The sequence below is a fragment of the Protomyctophum parallelum genome, assembly GCF_964188405.1.
Source record: "Protomyctophum parallelum genome assembly, chromosome: 3".
Taxonomy (NCBI): domain Eukaryota; kingdom Metazoa; phylum Chordata; class Actinopteri; order Myctophiformes; family Myctophidae; genus Protomyctophum; species Protomyctophum parallelum.
The window spans coordinates 18,546,614-18,562,586 of record NC_139698.1 but is presented as its reverse complement, the minus strand read 5'-3'; the positions used below and the strand labels follow the sequence as shown (position 1 = coordinate 18,562,586).

The following is a 15,973-nucleotide window of genomic DNA, read 5'->3' as shown; positions in this document are numbered from 1 at the left end:
ATGGATACTTTTACTTAAAGGGATAGTTCAGAATTTTTTAACTTAAGTTGTATGGAATACCTGTATTAATTGATTGCCCGAGTCCCGTGGTGGGAGTTCTGCTCTGGTTCATTTCTGACCCCTCTATCACACGGAACTATGTTTTTTGTGTCCCTATCACTACGCCCCAAAAAAAGTGATAGAGGGGTCAAGGTTGAACGAAAGTTGCACTAATATTTTAGGAATATATAGATCAACAATACCTACAAATGACGCTAGTTTTGTGGATTAATTAACTTTTAATGTGTGGCCCCCTGTGGCCCCCACAAAATGACCGAAATGACTAAATATTCACCAAAACCAGAGCAGATCTCCCAACACGGAACTCGGGCAATCAAAATTGTGAACTAATCCCTTTAAGTAATTACATGTGTGTACTTTTCCCACCACTGATCATCAGTAAGTGTTAAACAGGCCAGACATAATGTAATCGGAGGCATGTCCATCCAAGAGGCCTGTTCCGTTACGATGAATGAACCAGCAGGGAACATTTACTCCATTCTTCACATCGCTCCTGTAGTCCTTCTGCCAGCCTCTGTGTGGACCAATGGAGAAAGAGACATTATATCGACGACTCAAATGTATGAAACAAACACTGTACACTACAGTACACTGAATGACTGAAACCAAGGTTTCAGGATTTTTGAGGGGCGCTACCCCCTCCTATGCACAGCTTTGTGTGTTTGTGTGCATGTGCTCAGCTGATTGCCTGAGCACGGAATGCGATGATGGTGATAAGAGCGCCCCTCACTACACACAAGTGTGATTTTCCATTATAGTTTAGTTGCCAGCTGCTTGCAAAGCGGCTGGACAATGTCGATCTACTTATATACTACTAGCGAACATAGTGGAGACCTTTTCAGGAGACTAATACATAAAACCTAGCTCTGACAAACGGGGTTAAATCTCAAATCGAAATCAGACCAGCCTCTCCTCTTTAGTGGAAATCTCACGAACGTTTGACCTACTCACCACTACAAACACGGGTTGTGTCAATAGAAAGCCTACTTTCCAGGAAAAATATTCTCTATGAGGCAGTTCTCTGGGCAATATCAGTAGAGGGTGCAGCGGAGTAACATTTCTTTTTTTCCCCCGGTGGAAACAAAATCCCCTTTTGGCCAAAAAGTACAGTTTATACGTGTGGTGGGGGGCTCAGAGTGCGTCCACTAAGGAAAGTAGGCTTTCTATTGACACAACCCGTGTTTGTATTGGTGAGTAGGTCAAACGTTCGTGAGATTTCCACTAAAGAGGAGAGGCTGGTCTGATTTCGATTTGAGATTTAACCCCGTTTGTCCCATAGCCTTACTGCAGGGCAGAAATTCGCAGAATCGAAAGCAGCTGAGGCTGTGACACACAAATTCTTGTTTCTAATTCAGTTAGTTTTATTAGTTTTTAGAGCGGGTTTGAAAGGTTTTTTTAATTAGTTTTAATTTATTTGACAATACTCAGTTTTAGTTTAGTTTTCATACATTTTAGTGTTAGTTTTAGCGTTGTTAATACTGTGGGTTATTTGTCAGGTGCAGGATTAAAAAAGGTCAGAGAAAGTAGGCTTATTGTGTAATAAAAAAAAATATATACAGTATATAATGTTGGTAATGAGAAAAACAAAAAATAAGGGAACGTTGTCTATAATTTCAGTTTAGTTTGTTTTGTAAACAAACAATAGTTTCAGTTAGTTAGTTTTCTTTTCTTTCCCCCTCTTTTATAGTTCAGCTAATGAAAATGTTTTTCCTCAATTTTAGATCTCGTTATTTCATTATTTCTCATGAATGATAATCTATAAATAATTAAATATCCATTCATCCAGCCGTGTGTACCTGGTCACATTGAGCTCCTGTCCCTTCACACGCATGGTGGCGTCAGGTTTCTCAGGGACCTCTCCTGGCCGCAGATCTCCAACCTCAAACTCAACCCCATGGTAGAACTGACCTGGAACCATTGGAATGTATTAATTAATTAATTAATTAATTAATTAATTAATTAATCATTCATTCATTCATTCATTCATTCATTCATTCATTCATTCATTCATTCATTCAAAAGGGAATCATTCTGGACTTCTGGTTTATTATAGGTTTATTATATAGTCTGCACTGAAAATACAATGGCACTTTAATTAACCCGTAAAAATGTTAGTGCCAAAATTTAGAAGCAAAGGCAGCTGAATGAGCGCTATAACGGATGAAACTTGCCGGTGAAGCGACAATTAGCCGCGCCACGGTGCCCCCCTAGGCCTATTTTCAAGAAATCATGAAAAAAAAAATTTAATTTAATATTTTTGTCCACAGCCAAATATTGATTTTGGGGTCCTTGGCTTGAGAACTTGTTTTGGTCCCCTGTTTGTTTTTAGTCTCGCCAGTCGCTACGAGTTGGAATAAAAGATGGATGTAACAAACGAACAATTCCAAGACGTACTTGCAGAAACGTGTCGGATTCATACCAATTCATATCAAGGCCTTTGTTGAGTAGGCCCTACAATTTGATCACAGGGATTTTCGGGTAATACGGATGTTCCTCTCAGGGGTTCCTGTCTGATGACTACAAACCAGTGTGACTAGTGACTACCGACCAGAAAAACACCCCATCGCTACCGAAAAGGAATGCCTTCCCAGGCTATGTACCTAGCAGTCCATGTGCGGACGGCGAGAGAAGATGTCTGTCCACCGTGTAGAAGCCCAGGTAGTCTCGGTGGTACGCGTGGCCCTTCCAGACCCGGTGGAGCAGGACCACAAATGTCACCGAGTCTTTCAGACTGACCGTCAGGGTGCAGTCCTTGGTCAACAGGAGATCCATGCTGCATGGTGGTGGAAAGGAGGTGCCAGGCCAGGCAGGGCAGAGAGAGAACAGAAGTATAGTGAGGAGAATGCATGGGATGATATGTTTTGATTGTATCGTTCCTACTTGTGTAAACGTATGTTTTCTCATGCCATTAATTTAATTTAATTTAATTTAATTTAATTTAATTTAATTTAATTTAATTTAATTTAATTTAATTTAATTTAATTTAATTTAATTTAATTTAATTTAATTTAATTTAATTTAATTTAATTTAATTTAATTTAATTTAATTTAGCAGGGCATAAAGGAATGGTCATATAGGTGTATATGTACCCTACTAAGGGTGCATGCATATATAAATATATATATAAATGCAAATATAAATGTATAAATACAATTTTGTATTGTATTGTCCCGTCATTGAGAAGATTTTTTAAACATATATAAAAAAAATGCAATATCTTTCATGAATTTAAAAATTTTAAACAGTTAAAGGACACTGGGGCAGCACGGACATTCGTTTGGTAAAAGTTATACTGATAACTTACTTGGGTCCTTTGAGGGCAGCTTTATCAGACCACAGTAACTTGACACGTTTTCCATCTTGTAACACAGAGACGTCTTCGGTGGTCACCTCCAGTCTCACCCCCAGGGTCTCGTGGACGATGCCGAAACGTCCAAAGTAGGTGCTGACTTTACCACCCGGGGCAACTTTCTTATCTCCAATAGTCTGACCGTTGACTAAAATGCCTATAAGGAAGCAAAACTGCATTCCGTCACTCACGAAACACAGGTGAAAACTATTACACGTGAGATCTAAAGAGTCAGCAAACATAAGACACAACATAGGTCTACCAGAATATTCAAATCTAGTGATTAATCAAAATGAATGATAATCAGAGGTTGCTCAGTGTCCACTGCAGTGTTTTAACCCATTCAGGACGGGAACCCCTTTTGGTGTTTTAAGCATTATGTTATACTTTAGCTATTGAAAAATAGCAAATCTACGAGTTTGTAGATCTGCTATTTTTGAAAAATAGCAAATCTTTGAATATATATTCTTTCAGAGTGAACATTCTTAATATCTTGCTTCCGGGTGATGACCCTGGAACTGCTGTCGGGAGGAAACCTCATAACTCCAAAATGTTCATTTTTCAGGAAATGAAGAAAACCTGGTCTTGTAACTTTATATATAAAATATATATTACTTCCATAAGAGGGGGAGAGGTGGTGGAGTTAGTTGCTTTAGCAGACATTTTGAGGGTCCAATGGAGTTAAGAGGTTTTGTCCAAAGCACTTTTTACTACTTTCCATTGGTTCAATATTTTCAAAACAACACAAAAAGGGTGTTCAATAGCACTGATTTATGCCAAAACAAAATCAAAAACCTCAAAAATGGAGTTATGAGGTTTCCTCCCGACAGCAACAAGGGTCATTGACAAGAAAAAAATCACACCCGTGTGAACTGAGTGGTGCAATCCCCCCCCCCCCCCCTCTCTCTCTCTCTCTCTCTCTCATTAGCAGCACTGTCCCTCTCTCTCTCTCATTAGCAGCACTGTCCCTCTCTCCGTTTCTGGCACCCCCTACTGGTACTAATAAGTCATATACTCGTGCTCATGGCCACATAGGTAGGTAGGTAGACACATAGGTAGACACGGACATTGCTGGTTGTAGGAGTGGTTGCACGACTCAAAAATCTGAGAATGACTGACGTTCAGTCTTTTCAGAAAACTGTGGATTTTGTAGAATCGACCTCAGGTCTAAATGGGTTTTAGTTACCTGTGGTCGTGTCTCTGACCAGGTTGAAGATGGTGCCTGGTGTGTCATCGATGTTGAAGCACAGTGCGTCCTTTCTCTGTGGAAGTTCTATCATGAAATGAGGATCTCCATCAGCTGAAATTACATGAGGTAACATCGGACCAAGGTTATAATAGTTCTGGATTTTTCATTATAGTTTAGTTTTACTTTGTTTTTTCATCTTTTTTTTTTTTCTAGTTAGTTATTAGTTTTTCTTTTTGTGACAATGCTTAGTTTTGGTTTAGTTTATTTTCAATGTTTTTTTTTCTTCTAGTTTTATTGTGAGTTTTAGTTTATTTCATACTTTGGGTTATTTGTCAGGTTCAGGCCAGAGTGTAATAAAAACAAAATATACTATTTAAAAATATATATATTTAGTTACTGTTGGTAACGAGAAAAACTAAAACTAAGGGCATGTTTGTAAATACAATACAGTTTCAGTTAGTTATCGTTTTTGTTTGTTTTTATTTCGTTCGACAAAAATGTTTTTTTTTTAACTTTTTTTTAAAATAAATTGTAGTTTCCGTTATCTAAAATAACCTTGCATCGGACACTGAAAGTCCAGCTGCCAATATATCAGAAGCTGAGCTGTAGGCCTACTTATGATCACACTTTATTTACCAAAATATACGGGATCAGATGGAGCATAATATAGGTTGCGTCGATATGATGGTGTTGTTGATGTTGCTGTTGCTGTTGTTGTTGGTGACATGCTCTGTTGATCTGGATCTGAACTTATATCTGGTTACACACAAAATTACATCCAGAGGTTAAAACCGGTAAACGTGGTAACATTTTAAAATGTTGCCACGTGTATACTGTATATATAGCAACTTGACGATAATACAGTTTTTCAGAAAACTTAGGTTGGGATTTAGAAGACGTTGGCAAATTGGCAAAAACAAACAAACAATTGTTGGTGGAAAATAATTGAATGTTTTACCTAGTCTCTCTGCCTCTTGTCGTTGCTCTGTAGAAAATAAATAGTGATAAATATGTTAGATGTAGCAGAGGTTTTCAGCCAGTGCTCCGGGGACCACCAGTGGTCCTTGAGGAGGTTCCAGGTGGTCCCAGCTAAATGATGGAGAGTTGGTAACCAAATGGACCCTTATTAGATCTTGAACTTTTGAGAGTGTAAAATGAACCAAATCATTTTACGCTCTCAAGAGTTGAATTATTGTTAAAATATGCATTATTACTTAATGTGCAAGTCAAGAAGTCTTAGAGAATGTAGGAGAATTATTATTTTGCTTGCCTGTTGGTATACCACATCAATACAGCATGGAATTGTGGACAAAATCTTATCCAACGATAACAAAATATTCTTTAGTTTTGGGTCTGAGAGGTTCAATCTCATCAAATGGTGGTCCGTATAGCTCAGATGCCGAATAAATAATGGACCTTGATATGAACCCCCGTATTAGAAGATGACAAATGGATTCAGCAGCTTCAATAGTGCTTATGTAATGACGGAGACGAGACCACAATTAAGTGTCACACTTCCCCCCCTTCCCGTTCCATCTTCCCTACCCTCGGTCAGTCATCTATGAGGGGATCACATCTTCCCTACCCTCGGTCAGCTTGTTAGCGATGAGGGGGTCACTCTCGCTGTCCTCGGTCCGAGGCTTGGTGACCACCATGGAGGTCAGCGGAGTGACAAAGTTGTACTGCAGGGACATTTCCAGAGCCTTGGCTGTGGCGTTGCTTTGTTCCTCTTCCGTTCCGGTCTTACTGAAAAACAAAATTCACGTGAAGTGAGGACGTCATGAGGTGGGGGGTGATGCAGATTTTTGAGGGGGCATGAATGATTGAGGACATTTCCTTCTTGTGCTTTAGTAGTGTTGCATTGCGTTATTGTGTTATTGAAAAACTAACATTAAAGTCCATATTATACTTGGCTGACAAACTATTTTTGATAAAGTGCTCTGAACAAACATAAAGTCCATAGATTTTGCTGCCATGATATGACATAATTTCGGAAAGCCACGCATTGGAGAGGCTAGTGCCCCTCAAAAATAGGTTAATATATTTCAACAGTATTCATCGTATACAGTAGACTTCCTGCACTGTAAGAAACTCTGAGAGTCTCAATGCCTTGACAGAGAAGCTAGCTTGAGATGATTGAAACAGTCAACAGACCTCTGCTCCAGTAGCTGTTGGATGGTGATGTAGGCCCACAGGCGTTCTGTGAAGTCCCCAAAGACGTACTCCTTTTCTGGGTAGATAACGTTCCAATCGACGGCGGTCGCCTGGCCCTGCACTTGAAAGTCCTCCTCACACTAGAGAAAGAGAAGAGGGTAAATACAGTATATGTTTGACACTATATTCAACAAAAAAACATATACCAAGAGCATTGTGTCATGTCGACCACCGTTTCCCAAAGGTAGTCTTTGAAAGACAAAAAAGTGGCCGCACACTGATATAGGCAAAGTGCCACGAATGTATTATACGACGAGGAGAATACATAGATAGACCAATGTTTCGGCAGACAACAGCCTTCTTCAGGGCATGTCGCAAACACCCACTTGTGGGTCACAGACACATTTTTATGGGTCCCTTTATTTTTGGGTTTCTCACATTTTGTTTTTAATTATTAACACATCGCGTGATTTCCGTGAAATTGTGCACCCACATTCCCACTAGGCCGAGGACAAAATGCCACATGAACAATTTCAACTCAGCCTCAAGGTGGCGCTATAACTGGCCGAAAAGTGTTTTTACCTCTAACTGCACGGATCTGTGGATAACCTGGTGGAGACCTGTGCCCAGAAGGGCACTTTTTCTAGTTTCATGAATAAAACGCTCACAGCGTGGCACAAAGTGACGTGTTGTGAACTTGTAGATCTGCTGTTTTCACTAGTTTGGGTCCTGCAGGCGAACTTGTAATTTCCTTTTTTTCTTGAGCTAAAAAAGGGAGTAAATAAGCAATACTGATACAGTGCTTTCTGAGCGAAGGAGACTACAGTAGCGAGCTCTGTCTGTCTGTCTGTCTGTCTGTCTGTCTGTCTGTCTGTCTGTCTGTCTGTCTGTCTGTCTGTCTGTCTGTCTGTCTGTCTGTCTGTCTGTCTGTCTGTCTGTCTGTCTGTCTGTCTGTCTGTCTGTCTGTCTGTCTGTCTGTCTGTCTGTCTGTCTGTCTGTCTGTCTGTCTGTCTGTCTGTCTGTCTGCCTGCCTGCCTGCCTGCCTGCCTGCCTGCCTGCCTGCCTGCCTGCCTGCCTGCCTGCCTGCCTGCCTGCCTGTCCGTCTGTCTGTCTCACCCCCTTGGCGAACACCTCCACCAGGAAGTTGTCCATGTCGTGGTCACTCAGCCGTCCGGCCACCACGATCTCTGAGCCGTTGAACAGCTGGGTGAAGTGGTTGGTGGTCAGCAGGTCCACCGTGTCGTCAGGGTAACGAAGGTCCACCTCCAGCAGTAGAGTACTGGCCACCTCCTCATAGAAACCCTGGGGGGGGGGGGGGGAAGAATCACAATCATAAGAATATAATTTATACACTTTTATTTACATATAACCTTTCCAAACAGAAATTTAAAAGTACATACAATACTTCCAATACTTTCCACACTGGAAAGTAACTAATTACATTTACTTAACCCATTCTGTGCGAGAACCCCTTTTGGGGTTCTGTACAGTATGTAGACCTACAGTATTCAATTTAGTCAAGTTCAAGTTCAGTCCAAAAAGGGGTAAGTACTGTACTTGAGTACAATTTCGAGGTACTTTTACCTTACTGAAGCATTTCCAATTTTCAGTACTTTGACTTCTACTCCACTACATCTCAGAGGCAAATGTTGTACCTTTACTCCACTACATTTAGTGTCACTTTGTCACTTTGTCACTAGTCACTTTGTAGATTTTGATTGCTATTACAAAACATAGGCTGCATAAACCACTTCAGCCCTACTACAGTACATACATTTCGGCCATTTGAAAATAGCCGACCTACAAGCCCACAATGCGTTGCAATATAGATCTGCTACATGTATGCGCCTCCTCACCACGATGCATGTTGTGTGTGACATTCTATCTGCTTGCCATAAATGCAATAGCTTAGTCTTCAACATAAATCCTATGAATCCTATAAACACACGTATACGCTCCCTCCCTCACTGCAGTATACCTGGAGTTGGGCGGTGGCGTCCGAGGCCTCGTAGATTCTGCGGGCCAGCCCCTTGTTCTGCTGGGCCATCACGTCCAGGAAGGAGTAATCCACGTCATTTCCGAATCCCAGAATGAAGAGAGACATCCTCCCGTCGATTGCGTCGCGAACGTTGCCTTGGATGGTTGGGAGGTCGGTGACTCCTGCAATGTACACATTGACACAAGCAATGCCTCCCATCCATAGACTGTAAAAAAAATATGGACAAAGCGTTCCCCGGGTCTAACATGGACGTAAAATTAAGCCGGTAATTCCTTGCACTGTAAGTCGCCATATTTCTAGATCCGTTTTGGCCCAGCTGGCCATTGGCTGGCTCCGTTTGGGCCCAGCTGGCCATTGGCTGGCCCAGACAACGAGGCGGGACTTCCCCCCTTACTCTTCGTTGGTTTTTATTTTGACTGAACGGGGGGTGGCTCCCGTTCATAGACTGTAACGGTAGCCACGCCCCTCAGAACATACGCGACTTTCTTTACGGTCATTCTTTTAATAAATGGGACCATAATTTTCCAAAAAGAATAATATGACATGAGAAATGAGACTATAGTGACTGGAAGCAGAAAGTATTCATGACCATGTTTATTACGGTAATACAGTCTAGGTGAAGTTGGGCCCAAATACATGGGCCTCTATGGAGCTATGGGTTTTTTTTGGGCGCAATGACAGCGCCACAACAGGCCATTATATGAACTTTCAGGAAGTCCCGATTTCCTTAGTGGCTTCACGAAATATCTGTCTGACTGCCCCCCTGCTCCCATCCTATCAATTCCATAACACTGCACAGACTTGCCACATATGCTAATATCAAAATTGGCTACTTGGAGGGTGGGCGTATAGTGGCGTACCGGCCTGTATTTCAAAAGTTGAGCTCACTCACCGCTGCTTGGCATTCCGTCAGTCATGAAAATAATCATGTCAAAACTCCTTTCTGGGAGTTTGTTGGCTTTCCTGTCTTTCACCAGCGTGTTCACAGCAGCCAATGCTCCGGCATTGATGTCGGTCCCTGGAAAGGGAAACAGTCAGCTGTGTGTGTGCATTGATATTCAAATTCACAGAGTTCTGTGCTTTCACTCGTTATCCAGGAAGTGAACAAAGACATGTTGATCACACACTTGAGTACGTGTAGGTTGGTCTTCAGAATACACTAGTATAGATATAGATATCTTTTACTTTTTTACGATTTTGCAACCCATTTTTTCACCCAGTGTCAATAATCTAATGTAATCCTGGGCGCTACACTTCCTCTACCTCTACCTACACTACCTCTGCCAACCTGGGGAGGGCAGCGGACTGACCTCATGCTCATGCTTCCTTCTATGCATGAGGAGTCCAAGCTCTTCTTTTCACCTGACAGGGGGGGGTTCCTCCGGTCGGACGTAGCGCGTGGAAGGAACACGTTATTCTACCCAATTCCTTTCCCCATCATCAGGTTGGCCAGGGGGAGGCAGCTAAGTTAGCGCCGGTGCCCGGGATCGTACCGTACTTGAGTAAATATACATAGTTGCTTTACACCACTGGTATCTATCCTTCTCCGTGCCCAAACCCTGACCAATCTGTGGGAGCGTGACTCTTCCCTAACGCTTACATCCACGTTCACGTATCCCTCTGGCGAACGTCAGGGCTTCGGCCACACTCTCCCTGCTGGCCTTGGTGAGAGATCGCTTCCAGAAGTCCACCCTGTTGTCAAACAGGATGATGGCAAAGTAGTCTTCCTCGTGCAGGTCCTGGAGGATGGCCAGCAACGCCTCCCGCGTCTGCACATACAGGGGTCACAGGTCACAGGGGTCACAAACAAGACCAGATAGGTCACAGGGTCACAACAAGACCAGAGGTCACAGGGTCACAACAAGACCAGAGGTCACACGGTCACAACAAGATCAGAGGTCATGCATGAAACAGTGGTTTTTATTTCTACTTTACTTGAGTACGATAATTACAATTTCCAATACTTCTATTCCACTGCATCTCAACGGCAAATATTAAACTTTTACTCCACTACAATTATTTGCAAACTTTAGTTACCAGTTACTTTGATTATCATTACAAAACATGCATTAAACACTTAAGCCATATACATTTCAGTTTCATTTCCATTTGAAAATAGCCAATCTGCTATTTTCTAAATATTTTATACATTTGAAAACTTGAAACGCGACAATATTCTTCATAGTGAGTACTTTCTACTGTTGGTACTTTAAGTACATTTTGATGGTGATACGTTTGTACTATTACTCAAACACATTTTGAATTCCAGACTTTTACTCGTAATGGGGTAGTTCTACATTGCAGTATTGACTTTTGTACGTAAAACAATTGAGTACTTTTTATGACTGTGCATAAACATGTTGGCCTACATAGAATATCTAGGGCAGGGGTGGGCAACTGGCGGCCCGGGGGCCACATGCGGCCTCCACCTTCACTTAATGCGGCCCACATGTTAATATCAGAATACTGATACAGTATTGATTTCAGCTGTTTCAATTCCAAACATACAAACATGACCTGGTCTTTTTTGTGTCCAATGTAATTGGATTTAGTTTGTCAATTTAACATAACTAACAATGCATTTGAAATTAAATAAAAAGGTTATTTTTCAGGATTCCAATTAAATGTCAAAAAAATAATTCAGGATTTAAATTCAAATATAGCAAAAATAGCTGATCTACAAGCTCAAAATGCGTCGCAGTGCGGCGCGTTTTGAGCTTGTAGATCGGCTATTTTTGGCCCTTTGGAGTGAGTGTGGAAATATAGTGGCCCTCTCCATCTCAAAGTTGCCACTGAATATCCCACATTTTTCTTTCACACACTCACCGTCTCACATATACCTTCTCACCTGCCTCATTTTATTCCCTTCCATGGATATGCTGATGTCAATCACAAACACCACGTTCTTTGGAACTCTGGGTAAGTCAGGAGGTGCAAAGAAGTGGACAAAGTATCCATTCACAATCTGAGGGGGATAAAAAAGAACAACAGAATCTATTATACTGTAACTACAGTGACAGAGGGGAGGACAGACACTATACCAGGGGTCTGCAACACCCTAGTGGCTCCCTGTAGCATTCCAAAAACATTGATGAAAATGTATAATGTTATTTTTTCACATTTCTATTTCTCATTTATGGTTTCTGTAGGAGTATAAATAATGCGTAATTTATTTTGCGGCTCCAGATAGATTTTGAATTTATTTTTGTTCGAAAATGGCTCTTTCAACATCTTGGGTGGCCGACCCCTGCACTATACAGTAGCATGACAAATCAATTACATCTTTGAGTGGCGCTATAGCCGCTCCAATGCATGGCTTTCCGAAGTTACGTCATGTGGCATGCCATGAAGTCTATATGGACTTTAATTAATGTTTGTTTAGGGGGCGGTAAATGACAACATAAAATGTCATCTGGCTGAAAATCCCACCCATGTGAAGTGAGGATTGATCATACATCATCATGACTATTTGCTCAGACACATACTGTATGATGTAAATTCTTTCATTGTCAACGGCATTTCATGTTTGTGTTAGCACAAAAAGCCAATTTGCTCAGACACATATTCGTAAATTACTCTTTTCATTGTCAATGGCAAATGTGACACGAGTTAGGACAAAAAGTTGTAGCCCCTCACAAAATACTGCCCTGAGTCGTTGCGCCCCTCACAATTGTGTGATTCTTTTTTGGGGGGAACAAACAGTTTCGCTTCAGGACATTAGGAATGTTCATTATGCTTATTAGGAATTTTCATAACTTGTAGTAGGCTATGTATGTGATCAGAGTAAAACACTTTCAGAGTGAGCTGTTCAATTAGCCCATCGCTAAGACCCTCCCCAACCCCTCCTTGTCCAATAGGCACGTTAGCAGCGAGGAGACAGGGCAAGCTGTCCTTCTCCCCCATAGAGATGCATGTTAAATGACGGGATTTCTCCACATAAATGATCCATCCTTTCAGTAGCAAGAGCATCAAATGTCAATATTCTAAATCTAGTCTGCCAGGCCTGCAGTATAGGCTATGCACTGGACACAATTGCATGACATTATTTAAACAAACTAGAAATACGAGGAAATGACAGAAGGTAAACTGTTGTACTTGTTGACAGCTGAGCTGACCTGAACATCCCCCAGGTCTGTGGCTCGATTCACGTCATACTTGATGATGAAATCTCCATCGATCAGAGTTCCATCACAGTCTGGACATTTCCTCTGCTGCGCCGTCGTCGGTGAGAAGGAGATGTGTGCCTGAAGGTGAAGGATACAATACAGTCACTTTAATGAAAACTCATGCATATATACTCTAGTTTTAGGCGATAAATAACCTACTCACCACATTGGTTGCATGCAGAAAAGAGGGTTAAAATGCCTTTATTTTATATGACAGAGTTAAGAGACAACCTCCATGTTGAGGCCTGCTCTGGTGGTCAATAGTTTGTCAATAGTCAGTTCAGTAGTTTGTCAATAATGACTTGCCCACAATACACTTTACTTCTACAAAACCTGTATCTTAGGGAAGATATGGGTAGAACTTAATAATAGTAAAGATACACAAAGATGAAGTTGAACGAAACAAGCTTCCTGAAGAACCTTGGGCACGGGTTTGAACTTTGAATTTCAATGAATGACAACACAGAGCCATGTGTAGCTCCTCTACCTTTTTATCTGTGACGGTTTTCTCCACCAGAGAGAGCAGCTCATTGGATAAGAAGGTTCCATGGGCTTCGACATACGCAATACCCTGCGGCTCATAGATATCTGCCACGATCTGTGCAAAGTTTAGACACACACACACACACAAAGTGAGATTAGACTTTTCATTAAGCAGTGTGTGTGTGTGTGTGTGTGTGTGTGTGTGTGTGTGTGTGTGTGTGTGTGTGTGTGTGTGATGTGTGAACATAGTGCATGATGCGCGTGCATGGACAATACATCCACCTGGAAGTTGTGGACGAGCTGCTTGGGTTTGACCCGGGTCAGAATCTCATACTGGCCTAGTTTCCGGTTGAGAAGCTCCTCGTAGGTCAGAATGAATGTCACGTTGCTGTTGGCGGCGATGTTTACTGACACGGTGAACTGCTCCATTTTTCTCCCAGAGGCCCTAGATGAACAACCGACAAAGATATTGAATAAAAGAATGATGGAGAATACTGTATGGCTGTATGCATGATAGCATATTGTGTTATTATTAGTACTGTATTTCATCTTTTGTTTCCCCAGACAGTAAACCTTTTCTGTGACGTACTTGACCAGTCCAGCTGTCTCTCCTGATGACACGGCGTGCTCATACTGCTTTTTGGCTTTCTCTTTCTCTTTGACCTCTCCAACGTACATTTCATTATCGATTTCCCTGAAATGCAAACGGGAAGAGTTAGAGGGCAGGGGTTTCATACTGTATGTGGTAGTACAGTACATACAGTAACAGTACATTGGTGTGTCAATGGACCACTTCACCATCTACATATAATAGGTCCTCGCTAATAATCATGATAAAATGGCACGATTTTTTCCTACTCAGTCTGTGTCTCATAGGAGGGCTGTGGGCAGTTTAGAAACCGTCTTCCAGTGACATCATCATTAGGCAGACTTTTTTTAAAACAAGATTTTTTTACAAAAATGTTTAGATTTTCATTATCGTGAGAATGATGGCTTCCATTTTCGCATTGCAACTTTTCAGGACTAGAAAGCCTTGTATTCCCCATCGATGATGTCACTGGAAGACGGTTTCTGAACTGCCCACAGCCCTCCTATGAGACACAGACAGAGTAGAAATAAATTGTGCCATTCTTTCATGATTATTAGCGAGGACCTATTATACGAAGATAGGTTGAAAAGTGGTCCTTTAACTATAGCTGTGATTTTAAAGCGCAAATAACATGCATTTTTAAAACTGCTTTTAATATCATATTGTCGATGTCCCTAAAAGTTATTTCTAATGGTTTGAGCCTCAATCACCACTCTGATATAACCAGTCCTTGTCATTTCTTTCTGGACTTTGAAAGCAGTTTTAGCTGCAGTACCACAATGTCCTGAGGTGGTGGGGGCGCTGATATGCAACTTATTTAATATTTGAGTCATTATAATACTGATGCTAGATAAAACCAGGCTTGTTTCCATTCCATGCCAGCTTGGAAAATCAACAATGGTGGACATTGTAACCAAAGTGGAAATGCAGGGTGCAAGTAGGATGACATCACGATGACAAAATCAGTTGAGCTGTTCCTGAGAGCAATTTCCATTAAAGCACCTATATGATATGAAAGCCTGATTGTTCAAAGTTGGTTATTTGTGGGAATAGAAAACACATATGGGAGCCCCAAAAACACAAAATAATTTGAAAGAATTTAATTTTATGTTATGTTATAGGTCCTTTAAACAGCAAAAGCAGGACTTCCTGCCACTGTGTGATTAGTAGCCGAGACATTATCGGTAGTCAATATGAATCAACTGAATCAATTATCGGTACATCTTTTTAATGTTGATCCTGGGAGCTGAGCTCCAACATTTCCTACTTGTGCAAACGGCAAATAAAGTCTATGGTATTCTATGCGTTTTGGAACATTGTGGTGAACATGGTCAGGGAGGTATAACGGAGGCAGACATGTCAGGTACAGGACAAGAAGAGACAGAGGCCCCTTTTCCACCGGTTGGTTCCCAGTGGGAACCGGTTCAGTTCTTTTTGGTTCTTAGTCCATGAGCCAGAGCTCCAAAATTGAAACATTAATTATGAATTGAGTGGGCAAAACCATAGCCTACCTATATTAGATTGTTATCACCATTAAACTTCCCCAATTGAGTACTTACACGAAGACAATGATTTATTGTAATAAAAATTTCACATTTTTTATATTTTCAAAAATATGAAAAAGCTACTACTGTGGAAGGGTTATCATGTATTAATTTACTTGTATTGATCCTATAAACAATTTAATATAGGGTATAGTTTGCCCACCAATTTTGGAGCTCTGGCTCATGGGACTAAAAACCAAAAAGAACTGAACCAGGTCCCATAGGGAACCAACCGGTGGAAAGGGGGTCAGTGAGTTGGGCTGGCACTGACATGCTGAAGTTGGTGATGAAGGCGGTCTTGGGCAGCTCCACCTCGAAGGAGATCTCCCGAGAGGAGTTGGCCTTGTTCAGAGCAGCGGAGGTCATGACGGTGTGAGCGAAACGGGAGGCCACCGTACAGTCCACTGTCACACTGTCCACCTCCACCTGAGAGAGAGAG

General features: G+C 41.5%; 1 protein-coding gene across 1 annotated transcript in view; it reads right to left on the bottom strand.

Annotated features, from left to right (window-relative positions):
- Positions 1 to 270: 270 nt before the first annotated feature.
- LOC310855495 (inter-alpha-trypsin inhibitor heavy chain H3-like) overlaps positions 271 to 15,973 on the bottom strand; it is an 18,417-nt gene continuing 2,714 nt past the window's right edge. Inside the window, exons 2-20 of the mRNA XM_083760518.1 lie at positions 15,806 to 15,960; positions 13,991 to 14,095; positions 13,684 to 13,846; positions 13,406 to 13,516; positions 12,868 to 12,996; positions 11,601 to 11,717; positions 10,353 to 10,521; positions 9,645 to 9,770; positions 8,732 to 8,913; positions 7,870 to 8,055; positions 6,754 to 6,893; positions 6,185 to 6,345; positions 5,558 to 5,584; positions 5,236 to 5,355; positions 4,597 to 4,710; positions 3,366 to 3,567; positions 2,661 to 2,833; positions 1,857 to 1,968; positions 271 to 574 (exon numbers count right to left, since the gene is read on the bottom strand). Of these exons, the coding sequence (XP_083616644.1) occupies positions 436 to 574; positions 1,857 to 1,968; positions 2,661 to 2,833; positions 3,366 to 3,567; positions 4,597 to 4,710; positions 5,236 to 5,355; positions 5,558 to 5,584; positions 6,185 to 6,345; positions 6,754 to 6,893; positions 7,870 to 8,055; positions 8,732 to 8,913; positions 9,645 to 9,770; positions 10,353 to 10,521; positions 11,601 to 11,717; positions 12,868 to 12,996; positions 13,406 to 13,516; positions 13,684 to 13,846; positions 13,991 to 14,095; positions 15,806 to 15,900 (2,571 nt within the window). The 5' untranslated portion in view covers positions 15,901 to 15,960 and the 3' untranslated portion in view covers positions 271 to 435. The remainder of the gene's footprint in view (positions 575 to 1,856; positions 1,969 to 2,660; positions 2,834 to 3,365; positions 3,568 to 4,596; positions 4,711 to 5,235; positions 5,356 to 5,557; positions 5,585 to 6,184; positions 6,346 to 6,753; positions 6,894 to 7,869; positions 8,056 to 8,731; positions 8,914 to 9,644; positions 9,771 to 10,352; positions 10,522 to 11,600; positions 11,718 to 12,867; positions 12,997 to 13,405; positions 13,517 to 13,683; positions 13,847 to 13,990; positions 14,096 to 15,805; positions 15,961 to 15,973) is intronic.